General features: G+C 35.3%; 1 protein-coding gene across 1 annotated transcript; it reads left to right on the forward strand.

Moving 5' to 3' along the window:
• The first annotated feature begins 1,719 nt into the window (after positions 1–1,719).
• Positions 1,720–19,601, forward strand: scdb (stearoyl-CoA desaturase b). Its single transcript, XM_056470584.1, has 6 exons — positions 1,720–1,913; positions 2,101–2,309; positions 3,740–3,870; positions 8,449–8,654; positions 12,005–12,237; positions 17,010–19,601. The coding sequence occupies exons 1-6, from the start codon at positions 1,894–1,896 to the stop codon at positions 17,207–17,209; spliced, it is 999 nt and encodes a 332-aa protein (XP_056326559.1). The 5' UTR covers positions 1,720–1,893; the 3' UTR covers positions 17,210–19,601.
• The last annotated feature ends 1,802 nt before the right edge of the window (positions 19,602–21,403 follow it).

A 21,403-nucleotide genomic window follows, 5' to 3' on the forward strand; every position in this document is an offset into this window, starting at 1 on the left:
AATGGGGTATACTGTATGCACACAGACTTTTAATTTTCAGCCAGCTCAAGGGCTTCCGGTGAACTTTCCATTACAAAATTGTCACATTTGAGATCTGATTTCTTTAAAAATCAGCAATTTTCACTGCCTGTTAGATATATGATATGAAGTGGGTCTCAGACCGGACAAGAAGCACTGCATTAAACTTAATTTCCCCCCGCCATGTCTTTAAAATATGACAGTTTATTTTATCCCAGTATTTCCAATGGAATTTCTGCGCTAGCCTGTTGCTACTGACAGCACTAGTGGTTGCAACGGTCTTTAATCACTTTTTACGCTTGAACAACTAAATGAATACTTAAGTCTGTTTAACTGAGTGTATTTTAATTACATTACAACATTGATGCTGTAAAAACAACCTTGTAAAATTGATAATAGTCACATTAAGCTTTCACCGGTAGTTTATCATTGGCTTTAAAACTCCAGCTGTGCATATAGCCCATGCCACTCTTAATATTAAGGTAAAGTGGGAGTCTGAACTTAACGAAAAAATTGAAGATGAGATTTGGAAACATGTTCAGAATCTCATAAGGGGATCGATTGCCATAACTGGAAAGAGTTTGACTAGAAAACAAAAATTAGGTTTTTTAGAACATCATTGGTGGTGTCAAAATAGTGATGATGGTGATGGTCCAGATGGTGTATACAGTCAGAGGAATGCTGGAGGGGTTGCGGAAATGTAGGTAGTCACACCCATATATATTGTGGGAATGTCTTAAGTTAATGGCATTTTGGCAAGGGGTAAAGATTGAGATAACGAAAATTATGCAGTTAGATCTACCTTTTACTCCTCTGTTTTTCTTGCTTGAAGGGATACCCCTGGAGGTATATAATAAAAACCAGAGATATTTACTACATATACTTTTACTAAATGCAAGAAAGACTATAACAATAAATTGGATGAGGCAACACCCTGCAACAATAGCACAGTGGATAGAAAAACTTATATCGATATATAGAATGGAATATAAGACTTATTTTAAAACAAAGATGGGCATATGTTATTATGTATCTGAACATGGACATAGTATTCCCAGCTGTATCCTTTGAATTTTAAAAATGATGTATGTGTCTTTTTGTAATTTTATTTTATTTACTGGTTCTGTTACTTGTTGTTGTTGTTGTTATTATTATTATTATATTTTTTTAATAACTGCTGCTACCACTGACTGTTTAGTTCTGTAAAATGTTTTAATGAATAAATATAAAGTTTAAAAAAAGAAAAAAAGATTTGTTTGCTTTTCAAAGCTGAATTTATTGGATAAAAAATTTCCACAAAACGCTAATAATAATAAGATTTTATTTTATGAATGCCTTTTTATTGGAACATGTTTAAAATGTAATTTATTCCTGTGATTTAAATCTGATTTCAAAATCATACATTAGCTAGCTTAATCTTTAATGGCACACAAATTTTCAAAAAGTGTTATTCTTATTTTTATGTGTATTCATGTTAGCAATTCTAAATCAAGACATATTTTATATATTTTGTAATGCCTACATTGCTTTGACAAAACATTCTAGAAAAGATACCTATTTGTGCTAGAAGACCTGTATTTTCCAATTTACTCACGGCCATTAAAATTCTCAAAGCCTTGTTGAAATTTGAAGCTGATCTGTATCGCACAGTGAGAGTAAACAGCTGATGTGTTTGGTTATGAAAACGTGCATGGCGTCCATAAGAGCATCAGATAGCCAGGCAACCAATGAAACTGGTAGGGCTAGATAGCATCCGTGCAGCCTCGCCCAACTGCATCATTTTAAACGAAATCAGAGGCTTAGGCACGCAAAAAAATTAAACCAGACGACGGGAGATTCTGCATTCTCGCTTTAATCATACTGTGATCATTCTTTATGGTTGCATCGCAAGCAAGGTAAGCGGGATGCAGTAGACAGATGCGCCTTTATTCCAGCGCCTGCGTTTATTGTCACACCCATTTTGTGCAGAATTGATTGCATCCGCGGTTTGAATGCTTTGTCTGTTAAATTAATAATAACCGAAATGACAGATGGCTCTTCTTCGCCGGCGGTCGTGAAAATATAATCTCATTTTCTTTGCAGGAGGCAGTACACGAGCACAGAAGAAATGGCCGATGCTACGACGACGACGACAGAGGATGTTTTTGATGATTCTTATGTGGAGAAAACGGGCCCGAGACCTCCGGTACAAATCGTATGGAGAAATGTTATATTAATGTCTCTATTGCACCTAGGAGCGCTTTATGGACTGACGATTCTTCCTTTTGTCTCTTCCTTAACCCTCATATGGAGTAAGTGTGGTTATTGCATATTCTGTGAATAGATCCATGTCATTTTATACTCGCTCTAATAGCACGCACTGTTCCAGTGATTATTGCGTTTTTATTTTTCGGTTCTAATGATAAATTATTGTCAGTTTTGTAATTTTTGTAACAAACAATATTCCTATTCTTGTCAAAAACCTATTGTTCACACCTAAAACTGTTTAAATTGATCCAAACTGTGCTGCTGTTGCTACTATGACCTACATCCTTACCAGGCAGGGTGAGTTGCAACGAACTTAGATGTTCTGTTTTGTCTTTTATTATATTAATCAGTTTATAAACCAATAATATTCTTAAAGTAACTGATGTGTACGTTTCTTCTATAAAATATATACTTATATTAAATATATTGATCTAATTTCACTTCAAATATGAAAACCTGATATAGATGTATTTTTGAAACTAATTCAAATATAGTATAAATGTAGATATGATCAGATATTTATCTATCTATCTATATCTATATATATATATATATAATCATTATAAATTTATCTATCTTTATATATTTAATCATTGTAAATGTATGGGGAAAATAGTTAAATGGTTGCTTTCACAGTTATGTTTAGTGAAAGTTATCAAATGTCCAGTAAATGTGTAATCAATGCTGTGACTTTTTACATATCAAATTAAATGAAATCTGATGATTCTGCCATTTAACATCTGTTGACATGAACACAATTCATTTCAGTTATCAGTTTGAATTAGATATGAAATCTTTAGTAACTCAAACGTTTATTATTTACTATACATTTCATAGTATATATATACAGCTACACTCAAAAATTATGTTTGATGTTTGTTCAAGCTACTTGTTAAAAATTAGCTGAAACAACACAATTCTTGAGCTCTTTTTGTGACAACCTAATTGTTTTAAGTTCAAGCCACTTACATTTGTAAAAACTAATAAGTGAGCGTAATTCCTTCAGGTTGCCCCAACACAAATACATTGTGTTGTGTCATTGTTTGTCCTGATGTAAAAATATGTCAGGCCAGTTTGTCTCAGCTGAATTTGTGCAACTTTGTGTCTGCGTGAGTGAGCTAGCAAGACAGTCCCGTGAAAAACTTGAAATCCGACCAAAAGCCACAACTATGCTCCACTGTTTTGTACATTTTAGGCATCACGGCTCCGCATAATATTGCACTCTTTCAAACAAAGGACGATTGCTGTCGAAATAGGCGCTCCATTGTAAATTGAGCAGGGTCATAACAGTGTGCCCTTTTTCACAGTCTGTGGCCTGGTATCCCACATCCCTTGCAGCCTTGTCTGACAACACACAGCGAGACATTTTGTCCTCTCAAGGGCAACACACACCGTTACACACTATACAAGCTGTGTTGCAGTCCAGACTCATTTGTTTCTAAATATTGTTCTGTTTTCTCTCTTAATGTGACAGCGGGAGTGTGTTTCATGGTGAGTGCTCTAGGAATAACCGCCGGCGCCCATCGCCTCTGGAGCCACCGGTCCTACAGAGCCTCACTGCCATTACGGATCTTCCTAGCGGTTGCAAACTCTATGGCTTTTCAGGTAAAACGTGATGAAGTGGTGTACAACAATTCAGGGATTGATGGTGTCATCATTACTGACCTTTTATTGGTTGAACATAAAAAAAACATCTTATTTTGGGTCAATGGCTACTGTGTCAGCTGTAGCCATGGGACAAAAACCAGTCTCAAGGTGTGCCGCAGTTTGGAAAATTTACGGATTTACCACTAAAATTAACCACTAAAACTTTTCATTTTACATGATGTCAGAGACTATTTCATTTATTTAAGGATCATCCACATCAAAAGCTACTGGTCAGCCTACGATTTAGGAAACATTTAAAAAACAAATCAGCTTTTTTAAGTAGACATTTAAAAGAACTTATTTTAGAGTAGTAATCACAATACTGTGAAACCATGATATTTTTATTCAAGGTTATCATATCATCGAATCTTATTCCCGCCCATACCTAGTCAGCTGTCTGGTTATTAAGGTGCTGTAAGTTTTTGACTCTTCTAAAGCATAAAAATACAATAATATGCTTGCAGGTATTTAAGAAACATGCTAAGTGAACAGTCTTGTTTATCTGAAATACAATGCTAAGGGCAGATATTCTGCTTTGAAAATGTGTTACATGCCGGAATGCTGTCTTTGTTTTGGTTCTTTTAACACACCCAATGCTAGTTTAATCAATTATATTTCTGCAGCCCCGATTGCCTTCATGAAAAAGAGCATATTTCATTCATTTAGTCAGGAAGGCTCTAAAAGTGTGCGTTCCTGCGACCTCCGGTGGACAGTAACAGACTCCGCAATGAGACGCAGATTCAGAGTTCCACATGAGGTGGTTATTAATTAGCAAATAATATAAATATCACAAACGTAAACATTAGGTGAGCAGGTTACGTTGTAACCCCGTGTCCTGACAACACGCTACATGACGAGATTTGCAGTGATGAGCAATTCGGCAGTTTGCATCAGATGAAATACGACAGAAATTTAAATACAGCCATTCAGAAGCACAGAGTAGTGCACTTACTGCACTCCAACGAAATGGTAAGGTTTACAATCTAATTAAAACGTATTAAACCTCTTTAACATGATTAAATGTAAGTGCTGAATCACTAGGTGTTGGTTTTCAAGATCTGAGGTTAAATATCTGCTGGTGCTTTCAGTAGTATGGCAATAGATGTCCTGTAAAATGGCATTCAAACCAAGCCGCAACCTCCCGCTCTCCCTCGGGAAGCCAATACGGAAGTAACTGAAACTGCAATTCATCAAAATTCCGCTAGTCCTGGCTCCATAATAGAGCAAGTTGCAATTGAGCCCACTGTTAGAATGGCCAAATTTACAACAGAAAAAAAGGTGCTTACAGCCTGGTACAAAGAACGATTTTGGTTCATATAGCTATTATTACCCTCCATGACAACTGTGAGGGGGGTGAATTTTTTTATAACTCATCCGTTTCCTTTATTTTAGGTTATATTAAGTTTGCATAATTAAGGGCGTGGCCACTTGAGTGACAGCTAGGTCTCGCTGGTCGCCGTCACTTTACCTCAGCTGAATCCGGCAGATTAGCCACTGAGCTCGGCATATTCATCGTATTTTTGTTCTGTTTTATGTGGCTTTACACAGTCAGCTGCCTTTTGGACTTATTTCTTACAATTATCAGATGATATGGGATGCTGTGTGCACTTAATTGTGCTCACAAACCATTCACGTGGCCTCGTTTCCCATGTGAGTAAAGTTATATACTTGTATACCATCTCTATAAATGTATTTGTTTTATTTAAGATCATTTATCATTAATATTTTTCTTTAGACCCGTAAAGCACTCTAGAATGTGACAGACTGATTAGCTGTAGGCTCTAGAACAGTCATCTGAAGAGTTATCATACAGTGTTATGCTGGAGTTCATCAATAGTCTTGCATTTACTAACACACACTATATCTGAAGTGATTGGATGTATTTCGCCTTTTCCTCCTGTAGAAAAACGTCATAAGAACAATGTTTAGTGGCTCACTGTATTACTACAGTGTTTTTGAAAGTCTAAACACTTTCTTGATATAGTGTACAGCCAAGCACATGTGGTCAGAACACAAACGAGTCGCAGGTAATGAAGTATCAAGCGTTTCTCCCAAAGTAAAGTTTGTCTGCTAGGTCTTAGCAAAGTGCCAGCGGGCGTCTGTAGCTCCGCCCACTCTCCGCCTCTTTGCCCTTGTTTGGTATCCCGCCGTGGGTGCGATGACGCGCGAACAAAATGGCGACGGTTGGCCGCGCCTACTTGTAGCTTCTTTTGCAGTGTTCAGAAACCTATGGGTGACGTCACGGATGCTCCGTCCATATATTTTACAGTCTATGATTCAAACTCACATTATTAGCATATAACGCTGAATAAAGCACACAAGGTGTACTTGAGGTGATCATTGTCAGTTTTCTGTTGATCATCTGCAAGAAATAGAAGCCGATTCTAAAATATAAATTCCAGGTGTTGGTTAGAACAAAAACTCCTTTTAAAACGGAAAATATTCCTTCAATTGGCTGCCGTTGATTTAATTTAGACCACGATTTAAATCAGCCTTTAGGTTTGTTAGTCAGGCACACTTCTGTTGATTTTATCAATCTGGCAACCGGCGCTGGCGTGTGTTTTCAACCAGGCGTGCAATACCTGGTTCAACCACTGGGTGTCAAACTTGCATACTGCACCTTTAAAGGGTTAGTTTAACCAATAATCATAGTTATGTTGTTAATTATTCACACTTATGTCATTCCAAAACACCAGAGACCTTTGTTCATTTTAGGAATACAAATTTTCTAAAGATGTATAAATAATATTAATAATGTCTTTTATTTAAAGGTGCCTTTCTTGACACTCAAGGTCATCGTACAAGAAAGCGGTAACAGTCAGTACAAATAAAAACACAATATAAAAGTCAATAGAATACAATACAATTTGAAAAAGTGCAGTTGAGTTAAAGAGAGTAGCCTGTTCTAAACAGATGTGTTTTGAGTTTAGATAAAAATTGTAAAGAGAGAGTTTAGATTATGGAGATCAGGATAATGAAGGGGGGTAGTGAATTCCAAAGCTGAGGAGCTGAGTGGCTGAAGGCTCTGCTCCCCATGGTGACAAGGGGGAAAAAGGGAACTGTGAGGTGAATGGAAGAAGAAGATTAAATATGACCGATTAGATTAAATATGAACAAAAATAATGACTTTATTCAACAGTTTCTTCTCCTCAGTGTCAATATAGTGCACACATTCTCAAAAACACGGTGCTCTGTATGTGTGCCCCGCTACTGCTTAACATTCTTCAAATATCTTCTTATTGTTTTAGAATCTCATACAGGTTTGACAAATATGAGGGTGAATACAATTTAATTTATGACTGAATTGTCTCTTTAAATAATGCAGTGAATGTAAATTCAGCTCAGGTGGATGTGGTGTGGTGTTGTGGTCCAAGAACTGGGCTAATAGGTTCACAACCCACAAGAACCAAGCGATCACCATTGTGCCCTTTAGAAAAGCAATTAACCCTGGTACAGTATGTCCACCTGGGATTGTTCCTGTAATAGGTGTACTGTAAAAGGCTGTAAAAGTTTCATTCATTTGTGGCCAACTGGAAACACAAGCTCACATGAAGTTGTTTTGTGTTTTGCTCTGCTTAAATTTCAACTTGTGAACTACTGTGAGAAAGAACGGCACAAAGGTTTTCACTGTGGTGCTACTTTTTCAAAATGTACATGTTTGTACCTAATTTACCTGCAGAATGGTTCATCTGTATGGTGAATTTTTGTGCTGTTGAAAAGGTACCACCCCAGTCTGACCTGCAAATTACTGTCAGGATCATAAAGGTTAATGTGTCATGGTGCAACCTCTTGCAACCATTCCTGAAATAAAGAAATGCAACTTTTAGTTTTGCATGGTGGTAAATTGCAGTAAATAAATGTAAATCACCTTTTTTGTTCATATTTGAATGTATTATATGCAGAATCCCTTGGGAAAGATGCAGCATGATGCCATATTGCAACCATTTCAGTGTCCATGCAAATTTTACGCGCCAAATGATTTTATTTTATAGGTGGGCATAGATACATTTTTAAAATCTAGATTAATCTTGGAATTAATCTAGATTAAAATGGCTCATTTGAATTCTGCTGAAGTGATTCAGAATATGTGTGCTACCCAAATAATAAGTCTTTGAGAACAGGTTTCTCAAGCCAGGTGGCGCATTAGACTAGGGGCTCATCTCCTGTTTCCAAAATGCATCACAAACTGCTTGAGAAACTGTTCTACTATGATAATTGGTGATGAAAATAAATGATGTTCAATAAGATGTACTTGTGTTTACTAACTATTTATTCAGTTAAACATGAATTTTGAACTGTAGGCCTACATAAGCTCGACTAAAGTCATAACTGAACTAAACAGAAATGGAATTTACGTGGTGTTGTAAAATGTGGAAGTCCTTTAAGGGGCGGGGCTGCAGTTTTGTGGTGTGCGGTGTGTGTTAATTATAGCTTAAAATTCTAATGATTTCAAAATTCTAATGATTCAACCTTTAACTGATCATAGTGAGATTAATCACACTTGTAATTGCTACATTAATGTTTATCTCTATTTAGAATGACATCTATGAGTGGGCCAGAGACCACCGCGTCCATCACAAGTTTTCTGAGACGGATGCAGACCCCCACAACGCTCGCAGAGGATTCTTCTTCGCTCACATCGGCTGGCTGCTGGTCCGTAAACACCCAGAAGTCATTGATAAAGGACGCAAGTTGACGTTTGGAGATCTAACAGCAGACAGTGTTGTAATGTTTCAGAGGAGGTCAGTAAGAATTTTTGTTTTGTATGTTCTTTTTAGATTGAATTAAAAAAATAATAATTTAAACTGTTCTAGGGTGGCTCAGTGGTTAGCACTGTCGCCTCACAGTAAGAAGGTTGCTAGTTTAAGTCCTGGCTGGGTCATTTGGTATTTCTGTGTGGAATTTGCATGTTCTCCTCGTGTTCGCGTGGGTTTCCTCCGGGTGCTCTGGTTTCCCTCACATGAGCTGTAAGTGAATTGGATGTACTAAATTAGCCGTAGTGTATGTGTGAATGTTAGAGTGTGGGTGTTTCCCAGTACTGAGTTGCTGCTGGAGGGGCATCTGCTGCATAAAACATATGCTGGTCATTCTGCTGTGGTGATCCCTGATAAATAAAGGACTAATCTGAAGGAAAATGAATGAATGAATAGTCTGTGCTACCATCCAATTGTTTGGGGTTAGTTTCTTTCTTTGAGAAGGGTATTAGTACTTTTATTCAGAAAGGATGCATTAAATTGATCAAAAGTGAGGTGAAGATGACTTTTTAATTGATTCTGTTTTTTTAAACTTTTATTAAGTATTCTGAAAAAAGCATTTTCCAGAAAAATATTACAGGCAAAAAATATATAAAACAGGCGAAGGTTTTCAAATGAACCATAATCAGAAATATTTATTAAGCTACAAATCAACATATCAGCAGAATTTCTGTAGGAACATCTAACACTGAAACTGGAGTAATTGTGTTGAAAATTAAGCTTTTGACGGAATTGCAATCAATTAAATGCACTATATATTACAGTGAAAAACAGCTATTTAAAGTTGTTTTAAAATATTTGACAACCTTGTTGTTTTTGACCAAAAAAATGCAGCTTTGCTCAGAGTGTTCATTTTGCAGACCTAACACATTTGACATGGAACAGAACTTGCACTGAAAAAAGTACAAATGTTTTCATAATTATTTGTCTATTTATAGCAGCATATATGTCGGTGTTGCTTTATATTAAATTTTATGTTTAATATTTAATTTGGATAATCTTAAAATTGATGCCATTGGCACATTTTTCTTACTACAAGAAATTACAATGTAGGGATTATTTACAGTTTTAACCCAAAGAATGACTGTCAGTCTGTCAGATGAAGAAGAGCCGGAGTCAGAGATTCAAATAAATAAAGTTTACTGAAGATAGTTTGCAGTTTCATCAGCAGAAGCCAGCTTCAACACTCGCAATAACTTCCAAGGCCGCTCTGCTTACAATCACAAATCAACATCAATTATACTCTCACATAACGTCATTAACTGTGTCATACATATAGGTGTTTTAACCTGATTGGTTAAACACAGATAGACTAGGAAAATTTCCACGTGGGTGTGTGCGTACAACTCTGAACAATAACTCAAGCATATAAACATCATACATCAACTAGACTGTTTAGAGCTGACCCCAGACCAGTAAAAAGGATCTACAATCAAATAGAACACACACACACTTAAAGTACAATCTGTTTCTTAACCAAGGCTGAGTGTACTTTCAGCTGTCTTTATCAAAAATTTTTAAAAACTGGTATAATCTACATTCAGGCAGTTATAATATCCTTACTACCCAAGTCTATCTTGAATAAAAAGTAAAATCACTATAAACAGAATTAACACATATTAATAATATCAAAATCACTTTAGACAGTATTAACACATAGCAATACAAATAGGAAAACAGTTGTACGGTTGTTTTTAATCATCCAGCCCTTCAGTTCCACTCGAGATCTCTATGACCTCTGACCTAATTTGGTGGCTCCTGAAAATAGAGTTACAAAGAGACAGGCAAATGCACTGAATATTCTTATATTAAGCATTGTGTTAACTTTATTCATTATTCATAGTAATGAGAAAAAGGATAAGCATTGATCCATGCTGAGACGGATTGGAAGGCAGAAATCCGAATCCATCAACAACACAACAACAAAATACATAAGTTAACTCGTGGAAAAATACAGACCAACTGAGAGAAATTAATAAATTATGATCGCCATGTTGATTATTCCAACTGAATGCAGCATGTTTGAATAATTTAAATAGTATGTGCTGAAAAAACAAATCTGCCAGTGTACAAGACAGGATAAACTTTTATCAAGGTTTTTTTGGTTAAAATATTCATTACATATCTCTGACTCTATCATGAGGACACGTTTGGCACTAGTGGAATGATTAAAATCAAGAACACTCTTCTCTTGACTTTGAATAATAGTGTTACGACTTTCAAGTTTGGCTCTGGGGTTTAAAAGAGGTAACATTTAATGTGATTAAATTTTGTGATGAGTTGGTGGCAAAATATCTATACGACAACCAAAATACTGCAAAAATAAGTTAATTTATTTACAATAGTGAAAGAAGTCAAACAGCAAAACAAGTATTATTTACAAGATCTCACAAAAGAAAATAAATCAATCAGTGTATATTATGGATGGGGGAACCAAGAATTAAGTGGCACCAAATAAATGAAAGCAATATAAAAAACCAAGTCTAGTTAATATTTAACATCTAAACTATCTAATAGATAATAAACAAACTAAACATCTTCAGCGTTTTCACACTATAACTAAAACTAAACTAGTAACCAAAAACACGGAGAAAACTTACAGCGGGGGGCGCTCACTTCTAAACTAGTGTGTTTAGACAGTGGAGTTATCTGCGTGATGCGAGGTGTATGTCACGTGACATCTAAACTCCTCGAATCCCAGGGGAAGGCTGACGCCAGAGATCAGGGGATTGTCACATACACATACAAGACCATAACAGCGACCAAAAACAAGAACAAGACCAAAATCATAACTAAATTCACATCAGCATCATAGCACATAACAACAAGCCCAAAAACACACACGAACAGCAAGCAAAGAGAAAGCAGAGCATAACAAGCTTCCCCACTCGCGTCCCTTTAAACTTTGAGCTCCTATCCTGATGGTTAGCAAAGGTGATGACGTCACAGGGTGGAGTGGAGATTGAAGTCTTCACGGACAAATGGGATACTGGAGTGGGCAATCCTGAGAATTGACAAAGAGAGAGAGAGAGAGGGAGGGAACGAGCGAGCAAGAGAGAAAGAGAGAAAGTGCGCACACACAAGCAAAACATACAAGCATATACATATGACTGTAACAAATAGTGTTTTGGTAATAGTTTAAAAACATGTTTACTTGATTGTCCAGCACAGATAAAGCAAAACTAGCTGGTTAATCAGCATTTCAACTGCTTGTTGTGCTCCAGTTCATGTTAATTCATATCTGTGACATACTGTGCCATTAAACAACACATGATAATCAAGATTAAATTCCTATTGAAATGTTTGTTTTGAATTCTTTACATTTCTCATGTCTCCAGGCATTACAAGTTATCTGTGGTGGTGATGTGCTTTCTTATCCCAACCTTGGTACCTTGGTTCTTTTGGGAGGAGAGTCTTTGGACTGCATACTTGGTCCCTTGTCTGCTGAGATACGCTGTGGTTCTTAATGCAACCTGGCTGGTCAACAGCGCCGCTCACATGTGGGGAATGAGGCCCTATGACCACAACATCAATCCCAGAGAGAACAAGTTTGTTGCCTTCAGTGCCATCGGTAAGAATAATCACTCTCATCCACTAATAATTGCATAGATTTTTTTAACACAGGCTCATTGGAAGTATGTGCCCAGGGCTACATTTAGAGAACCAAGAAATATGTGTTTACAGGTACATATGTTTGCATTTTGTGTGTAAAACCACACTACCGCTGACTGCTTATTGCTGCTTTTGTGTTGTGACCGGTTTGCTTGGTAGTTTAAGGGCATCAGTCTTAGAATGAAGAGCAGAGTGGACTGGGGCTAAAGTCAATAAATTCAATTTAATTAAGTTCATCTTTATTTCTCTGGCACTTTTACAATGTAGATTTTGTCAAAGTAGCTTAGCAAAGAAGTTCTAGTAAAGTGAAACTGTGCCAGTCCAGTTTTCAGAGTTGAAGTTCAGTTTAGTTTAGTTCAGTGTGGTTTAATTTTCACTGCTGAAAGTCCAAACACTGAAGAGCAAATCCATCGATGCGCAGCTCCGCAAGTCCCAAACCATTTAAGCCAGTGGTGACAGCAGCGAGAAACAAACTTCACCAATTGACGAAAGTGAAGGAAAAAAACCTTGAGAGAAACCAGGCTCAGTTGGGCACGACCATTTCTCCTCTGGCCAAACTTCTAGTGCAGAGCTGCAATCTAGGCGCCGGAGAACGCTGGATGTCCATCGTGGAGAAGCTGCAGGTGGGAGAGGTCACCGGCTAGTGTACAGGCTTTCCCTTCACGATAAAGGATGGTTTCAGAAACAAATCCCATAAAAGCAGTATGAAATCGTGGTAAAAAAACTTAGCCCAGGGTACATACAGTTGAAATCAGAATTATTAGCTTAAAATGTTGCTTAAGGCAGCTAGTAATGTTAACCTTAAAAACTGCTTTTATTCTAGCCAAAATAAAACAAATCAGACTTTCTCCAGAGGAGAATACTATTGAAATTATTGAAATTTTAGAAATTATTGACCAATTATTGAAAATACTGTGAAAATGTCTTGCTGTGTTTGGTGGTATATTTAAAAAAGCTGTACATTTGGGAAATATTTAAAAAAGGAAGAAAAATCCACAGGAAGGCTAGTAATTCTGTCTTTAACTGTATATTCTGGTTTTCAAAAATGTAGTCCAGCACATATATTCAATGAGCCTGTGTTGATTGTTTTGTTTTTATGCAAAAACCATGAAATCGTGAAATTTTTTTATCCAACGTTACCGTCAGAAACTTATACCGGCCCATGCCTAGTGCAAAAGGCTTGTCTTTTGCATAAAACATGACCCAAAACTCCATATAAGGGCTTTTCCATAGAAGTTTTCTTTTAGTCTTTCTTGATTCTTATCAAAAGTGCTGCTGTTTGCAGATGTGTCCTCGGATAATCCTTGAGCAATGCCAAGTGTGCCATTCTCACCAGGACTAACTATAATAAACACTTTTTTTTAAAGCCGGATCATTAGCCAGTTGGTAAGCTACTCTGATGCTGTAGCTTAATAAGCATTCATTTTAAGTAAAATATTTGCCACTTAAAACAAATACAATTGTAATGGTGAAGCATAATGTTTTATTACACAATATTTTAAAATTTTTATTGTCAAGTCAAATGAAAAAACTGCAACAAATTCAGCATTGCAATAACGAAATAATTAAGCACATGATAGCATTTTCTAAAAAAAAAAGTGACAAAAAAGTTGCACCTTTTTGTAAGAAATTGTATTGAAGATCTTGTATAATGTTCTTTCTCCAGGATAATTGCTGACTGTTAGAATACTTTATGGATTGAATTTCAACGGATGCTACTCGAAAAATATTATTTACAAAATAACAGTAATAAATAAAGGTAAAACCATGAGATGTGTGATACACCAATAGATGGCTGTATTGCACTATAGTAGTATATGATCTTGTGAGATGATTCACTAAATAGAATGTAACTGTTGTGAAGCTGCTTCGCTACTTGCTTAAAAAAAGGTAGCTACTGGAAAAGTAACATTGTGTCATTAGTTGCTGAGCTACTGTCAAGCTACTGAAAAATGTAGCAAGATATTCCCTAACAATGAACATATGTGAGTCTGCATTATTCAGAGAAATATCACAGCTTACCTTAAATTTTTTCAGTGTGTGTGAGATTGAAGAAGTTGAAGTATAAGTTAACTTAAGTTAAATTAATTAGGTTAAATTAATTGTATCGCATTCTTTTCTATATGGATTATATGATACAGTGGTACACATTTTCATATTTTTTAGGCTTGTCATACTGTATGTATATATATATATATATATATATATATATATATATATATATATATATATATATATATATATATATATATATATATATATATATATATATATATATATATATATATATATATATACACACACACACATTAACATTTATTGGACTGTATAGAGTACACTGTAAGCAATGCATGGTTCCATAGAATACACTTAGTTTGTCCCCCCAAAAAATCTCTAGAATAGTGTTGTATTTTGAACAAGCAGCAAATATATATATTTTTTGCATGTAAGTGCTTTTTGCTTACTTGTATTGTTCTTATTTATTTATTTTTTATATATATTAGTAATATAATGTAAAGGAAAAATGATTAAATCTGTAAAATCATGTTTAAATGAGCTTTCACCTATACTTTTAAAAATGCTGCTTTGTTTCATTCGAAATTTGGCTTTGAACATCCAAGCATTTTTTAGAATGCAGTAATTGTATTTACTGTTAATGCTTGTAACAACTTGAAATGAGACCTTCCTTGATTTCCTAAGTTATCTGCTGTCAAGTTATCTGCTAATGGCAATCAGTATCACTATTAACAAGGGTTTAAGAATAATCACACAAATAAGTACAAGATATTGCACTTACACGCTAAAACTAAAATTAAAGTCTCAGTTCAAATGTAATACTGTGAAGAATTTTACAGTGTAAAATAATTCTGTTCTATCTTTAATAGTATATTTTAAAATGTTATCATGTGTTTGTTTATAGCGAAGTCAAAGTTCAACAGCCATTACCACAGTCTTTACATTATCACAATGTCACATGATCCCCAGAATAACTATATGCTAGTTTGAAGTTACTTTTAATTTATTCAAGTAATATTAATTTGGAAATGGCTGTTCTGCTATAATTGAACCAATACATTGGTACAGCACATGCTAGGGACACCTAGTGGTCAAATTGATGTAAATGCAACAAAAACAGGCCAAATATGCATTAGAATTGACTTTTAAAACACATTGTGAACATTAAAATATAATTATAATCTAGACATGCGCTTACTTCATGATCTAATATCATTAATTATTATGTGTTTACATAATATGCAGTCTTTTTTACATTTTCAAGGTTTGTATAGTGTTTTATTCCATGTTGGGCTCTGCTAAACAGGCCAACAATAGACAATTAAAGGGGACCTATTTTACCCCTTTTTACAAGATGGAAAACAAGTCTCTGATATTCCTAGGGTGTGTATGTGAAGTTTCAGCTCCTAATACACCCCAAATAATGTTTTATAACATTTTGAAGCTGCCCCTTTTAGGTTATAATCCTAATTGTGCTATTTTGGTGAATGTTGCTTTAAATTCAATTGAGATGGTGCTCTTTTCAAAGGAGGATGGAGCTACGAATGTGTTAGCATAGTGGCAGATTCAAAAACAAGACTAACTTTCAATGCTAATGATGTAGAGATGTCACTAATGTAGGCTTTCCCCCTCTAATGACATGTACAATGGGAAAATATCAAAGTGTTTCTGCAGACAGCTTTTTTTTATCAAGTAAAATTAATAATTTTTAGCATTAGAGCCTGCTTATATTCACACACTGTTGCCACAAACTGTGTTTAAACCCCTTATTAAAGTGATTTTTGCATAATAGGTCCTCTTTAACTATTATTCCTTTTCATTTTGCAAATATCTCATAGAAACGTCTACAAACTCGATCAGGTGAAACCTGTTTAGCAATTTGCCCATTGGGGGGGAAACTGAATGAAGCCACGTGATATATGTGGAATTTATTGTATTACACAAATAGCCCACTAGATTATAGAATTGTCCAAATATTATGAAACAGTGATGACGTAACAACACCCCCCTTTTTCTGAAATCACGTGACCTTGCAAACTTGATTCATTCTCCAAGCTAATGATTCGAAGCAAAAAATTCATAAAGCTTCATAAAGCATTGTTTCTGAAGCAGCCATAGCTACTTTACATTTTGCCTGTTTTTTTAAAGGTCCTGTGAAGCCCTTTAAAATGTTCAGTTTTTATTCAATGTTTGACGTAATCTCAACTGACAACATGAAGAGAGGGTGGGACGTAGAGTAGTTCCTCCCCTTTATAAAAACAGCAAATAGCATTTCATTTTATCACTACTCTGCTAGTGGGAGTGGTTTAGCTTCAGCACATCAAATGAAAAGTAAATGAGAAGCGTCTTTAAGGGGGCGGGGCATGTCAGACACTACAGAGCATTTGATTGGTCAAAAACTGAGAAACTAAAATATGAGCTGATGTGAAAAATGTATCCATTTAGGTGGAAGTGTCAAACTGCAAGCTTTAAATGTTTCTATTGGTTTTATATCTTCTAAAGGTGAATTTTCACACTGTTTTGGAGCACGCTAGCTTATAGACATCCTTAAAGCAAACATACTGATTCTAACATCTAAAAATCTTTATTTTAATTTCACAGGACCTTTAAACTTTGTACTTTTTACAGGGTTACGGATGAATATAGAATGCAAAAGAACAGCATCTATTTGAAATAAGCATTTTATTCATATGAAAAACTATATTTAATTTTCAGGTGAAGGATTCCACAACTATCATCACACATTCCCCCATGATTATGCCACAAGTGAGTTTGGCAGTCGGCTGAATGTGACCAAAGCGTTCATCGATCTCATGTGCTTTTTGGGACTGGCCAATGACTGCAGGAGGGTAACTCACGAAACCATCCTCGCCCGTGTTCAGCGCACCGGTGACGGCAGCCACAAAAGTGGTTGATCTTGTTCAATGCATATCAAAGCAACAGTCACATTTTACAATAATGTTCCATTAATGAATGTTAGTCAATGTATTCATTAACATGAACTAAGAATGAACAATTCATGTACAGCATCATAGTTTAACTAGTGCAATTTTAAAATCCAAAGTTGTGGTTAAGTTTGCACTGTGAGTTAACAAGAACTAACAACGAACAACTTCATTTAACTAGCATTAACATCTGAAAAACACTAACTGGCCACTTTATTAGGTACACCTGTCCAATTGCTTGTTTGAGCAAATTTATAATCAGCCAATCACATGGCAGCAACTCAATGAATTTAGGCATGTAGACTTGGTCAAGACAATCTGCTGCAGTTCAAACCGAGCATAGAATGGGGAAGACAGGTGATTTAAGTGACTTTAAACGTGGTATGGTTGTTGTTGCCAGACGGTCTGTCTGAGTATTTCCGAAACTGCTGATCTACTGGGATTTTCACGCACAACCATCTCTAGGGTTTACAGAGATTTGTCAGAAAAAGAGAAAATATCCAGTGAGCAGCAGTTCTGTGTGCGCAAATGCCTTGTTGATGCTAGCGGAGAATGGCCAGACTTATTCTAGCTGATAGAAAGACAACAGTAACTCAGATAACCACTCGTTACATTGTATAAGCGCTATACAAATAAAGGTGAATTGAATTGAATTGAGTCGTTACAACCGAGGTATGCTGAAGAGCATCTCTGAACGCACAATACATCCAACCTTGAGGTGGATGGGTTACAGCAGCAGAAGACCACACCGGGTACTAGTAAGGTGTACCTAATTAAACGGCCGGTGACTGTAAATGTATTGTTCATTGTTTGTTCGTGTTATTAAGTACAATAACTAACATTAAGTAATGAAAATTTATCGTAAAGTGTTACCAAAAAAATAAATAACAAAAAAAGATATAAGCCAACACATACAAAAGCATTTGCAGAAATTCTTAGTGTGCAATGAAGATTTGAATTATATACAGTACACTCATACAAAATAAGAATCTCTTAGAGTGTGTTGAACTAATATGTGTTCTTTCCTTTTCATGATGTGTATTGGACTGATTAGTTTATGCTGAAGGCTACAGATTGGGTGGATAATTTAGTCTCAGTCTGCCTCAAGAGGCGAGGGATGGTAGTTCACTATTTAAACAGCCATGTGCCTCATTACAGCCCTCTCTCATGAATAGGTTGACCCATGATTTTTCTGGCCAAATAAGTTTTTGTTCTGGTTTTAGAAGTAGATTCAGTGGGCTATGCAGGCTGTAAAATTAGGATGACGTGCTATTTAAATACTTGCATAATTGTCTTTAAGCTGGATGGATTATGAGTTATTGACAGATCATTATAGGTAGTCAAATACACACAAATTTCCATGTATAATTTTTTCATCGAGTTAAAGATGGACTTAATTGCGGTTAGTGCTTTTTAAAATAGGTTTATTAATGATGAGCATATAAAAACATATTCTGACATTATTAAATGTTAATTCTTATTTTTAAATTATTTATATTTATTTTTTGGTATAATTTTTTTTATTGATTCTACATGCCAGTGCAATGATGCTGAGATCATTAATGCTTATTCTAAGGAACTCCTTAAGTTAAAAAAGTTGATGAATTACTGCGTAATTATTCTTTTTCATATTGCATAGCTCTTTATCTGGCTTCCTTGAACTTTTGTTGTCCTGTAAATGATCTGGCAAATTTCAAGTATTATGAAAAATATTTATCCAGAAAATATTTTGAAAGAAAGTATCCATTGGGGTAAATGTATTAGGACATTTATTTGTCCTTATTATGTAATCCAAGGATTGGAAATTGAAATGTCTTCATCAGATATCTTGCCCTTTGCCTTATAAAATAGGCCTATTTATTGTCCGATTTTGGGTTTGACTCAAAATTGAAATTACAAAGATGATGTTTAAGCATCAGAAACAATTATTTCCAACTTGTGAAGTTTTTAATCAGATGTACCGTTTGGAGTGGGCTCTTTTCTTGGCTCTTCTGTGACGAATGAATGACCACATGTAGCTACACATATTTCTTGTCATAAATGTTTGATAGCTTGATAGTGGTATGCATTTCTCCAAATGTAAAACACTAATATTCTCACCAAATGCTTTATATATTTTAAACATACTCCCATGTTTAAGAAGGACAAACAAACTGATTATATTTTACTGCTAAATTGTTTATACATTGTTGACCTGTGATGTCTGGGAGCCTTAATGGGCACATTTACAAGGAATGTTGTTTCATGTACCATAAACCAAAATTTCTATAATCCGGAGAGTTTTACGAGTTGTTCCGTGAGTTTTGTTAAGAATCAATATTAATCTTTTCTTAACTGAATAAAATGTGTGTATATCTGAAAATGAAGTCTGCACCTTTTCTCTAGTCGTGTTGAACACGGGCTGTTGGCTATTATTCATAAATAGATGGAACCATCTTGTGAGTCGAAGGTTTTAAAGCTTAGACTTTTACTGTAATATGGTAAAAGAGCAATTCCATGCAAATGTGAACTTTGCCATAAAAAAATAGTTTTCACCAAAATAGCGAAACCTTTTGTAGGTTTTTTTTTGTAGGCTTGTATTTCACAGTACTGCAAAAACAATCAAAAATGTCAGTGTTTTCAAACAATTATATTCGATTTACCAAAGTCACACAAGTGGCAATTTCACATCTGTCACATCCATAATGGTGAGACGTCACATCCATAACAAAGCTTTTTCCTCATAAAAGCAAAAATGTCAAATAAAGTAAATGCAATCATGTTTGTTCTATAGAAAGCCAACTATTATTCTTTTGATGAGCATTGTTTCTTTTGGGTTTTTGCTCATTTAAAATCTAAAATAAAAATGTTTATTGATTGATATTTTTCTGACCCCATACCTCTGTGGTTAGTTTTGGAAAATATAAACAGATATTTCAATATAATCTTAACATATACTTATGTGAATATATTTACTGCAAATGTCACATCCATAACGCTTGAATTGCTCAACTCTTTTGTTAGGGAATTGTTTTTTAAGACTGACTAATGAAACGAAAAACATGTAATTTGTTTGTGCTTATCTATTTAGCAATCCATGAGCTTTTTGAAAAAGTTTTAGCATAAAATGTTTTACTTTCTTATTTGTGATTTTTCTATAAAGTTGCCAAAATTTCACCAAACGTAATAGAGTTGACTACAAAAGATTTCATTTGATACATTTACATATAGGTTACGTCAACTGTGGTGAAAACAAACCCTTTTGGAGCACATGCTAGGCTAAATAAGTGTATCATTATCTAAGATTTTACTTAAAACGTCCATTGCGCGCCATTTTAAAAATCAAGATTATGGCTGGAACGTTTCTTGCCTATACTTGATTTTTAAAAACAGTATATAATCTACTCACATTCAAATAGACCAAACAGACAGAGGATTTAGAAATGAATTTTCTCTTTATAGTGGCATTTTATTTTACTTCACTCTCATGGTAGCCTTTCAGAACGTAATCCAAAAACATCCCTCAGGAATCTCCCAAATAACTCGCCTAATCCTAATTTGCACACGTGAAGATACGCGGACGTCAAAGAAGCAGAACCCAAAGGTCACAAAGGGTCAGCAGAGGATAAACTGGGAGAAACGGTAAAATAACACTCTAAATAGAGTTTATGAAGTCCTCCTGAAAACCGCAAACACACAATCCAATCGATTATCCTCTTATCTATGTTAATTCCCGCTGTTTATTTGAATCTCTATGGATTCTTTCGGTGAAGTTTTGAGATGCAACAAACAAATCATCAAGCCACTCGCTCGGGTGTTCTAAAATAAATGCATATATTACCTTTATTTTCTGTATTCTCGTTTTTAACTAAATTTACACACAAATCGAAGCCTATACATTAATTAGAACCCTACAAATAACATTTATCGTTTGATCCAGCAGATAATGTCTCTAATCCCTATAAGCGTTATCTGCTACTGTATCAGAGCCTTTCATGCTGCTCTTGAAATTGAGTTTTAAGGCACAACCTTAGAGATGCCATCCTGATTTCATATTAATTCACTCCAACTGTTAGCGCGCAGGGAGCTCTTCCCAGCTATTTGTCCTGGAGGAGCCCAGGGTGCCCTTTTGATCATTTCAATCTCTCTCTGGTACAATAGTTCTGATTGGCTGAACGAGTAAGA

Source organism: Danio aesculapii, chromosome 13, assembly GCF_903798145.1.
Source record: "Danio aesculapii chromosome 13, fDanAes4.1, whole genome shotgun sequence".
In the NCBI taxonomy this organism is placed as follows: domain Eukaryota; kingdom Metazoa; phylum Chordata; class Actinopteri; order Cypriniformes; family Danionidae; genus Danio; species Danio aesculapii.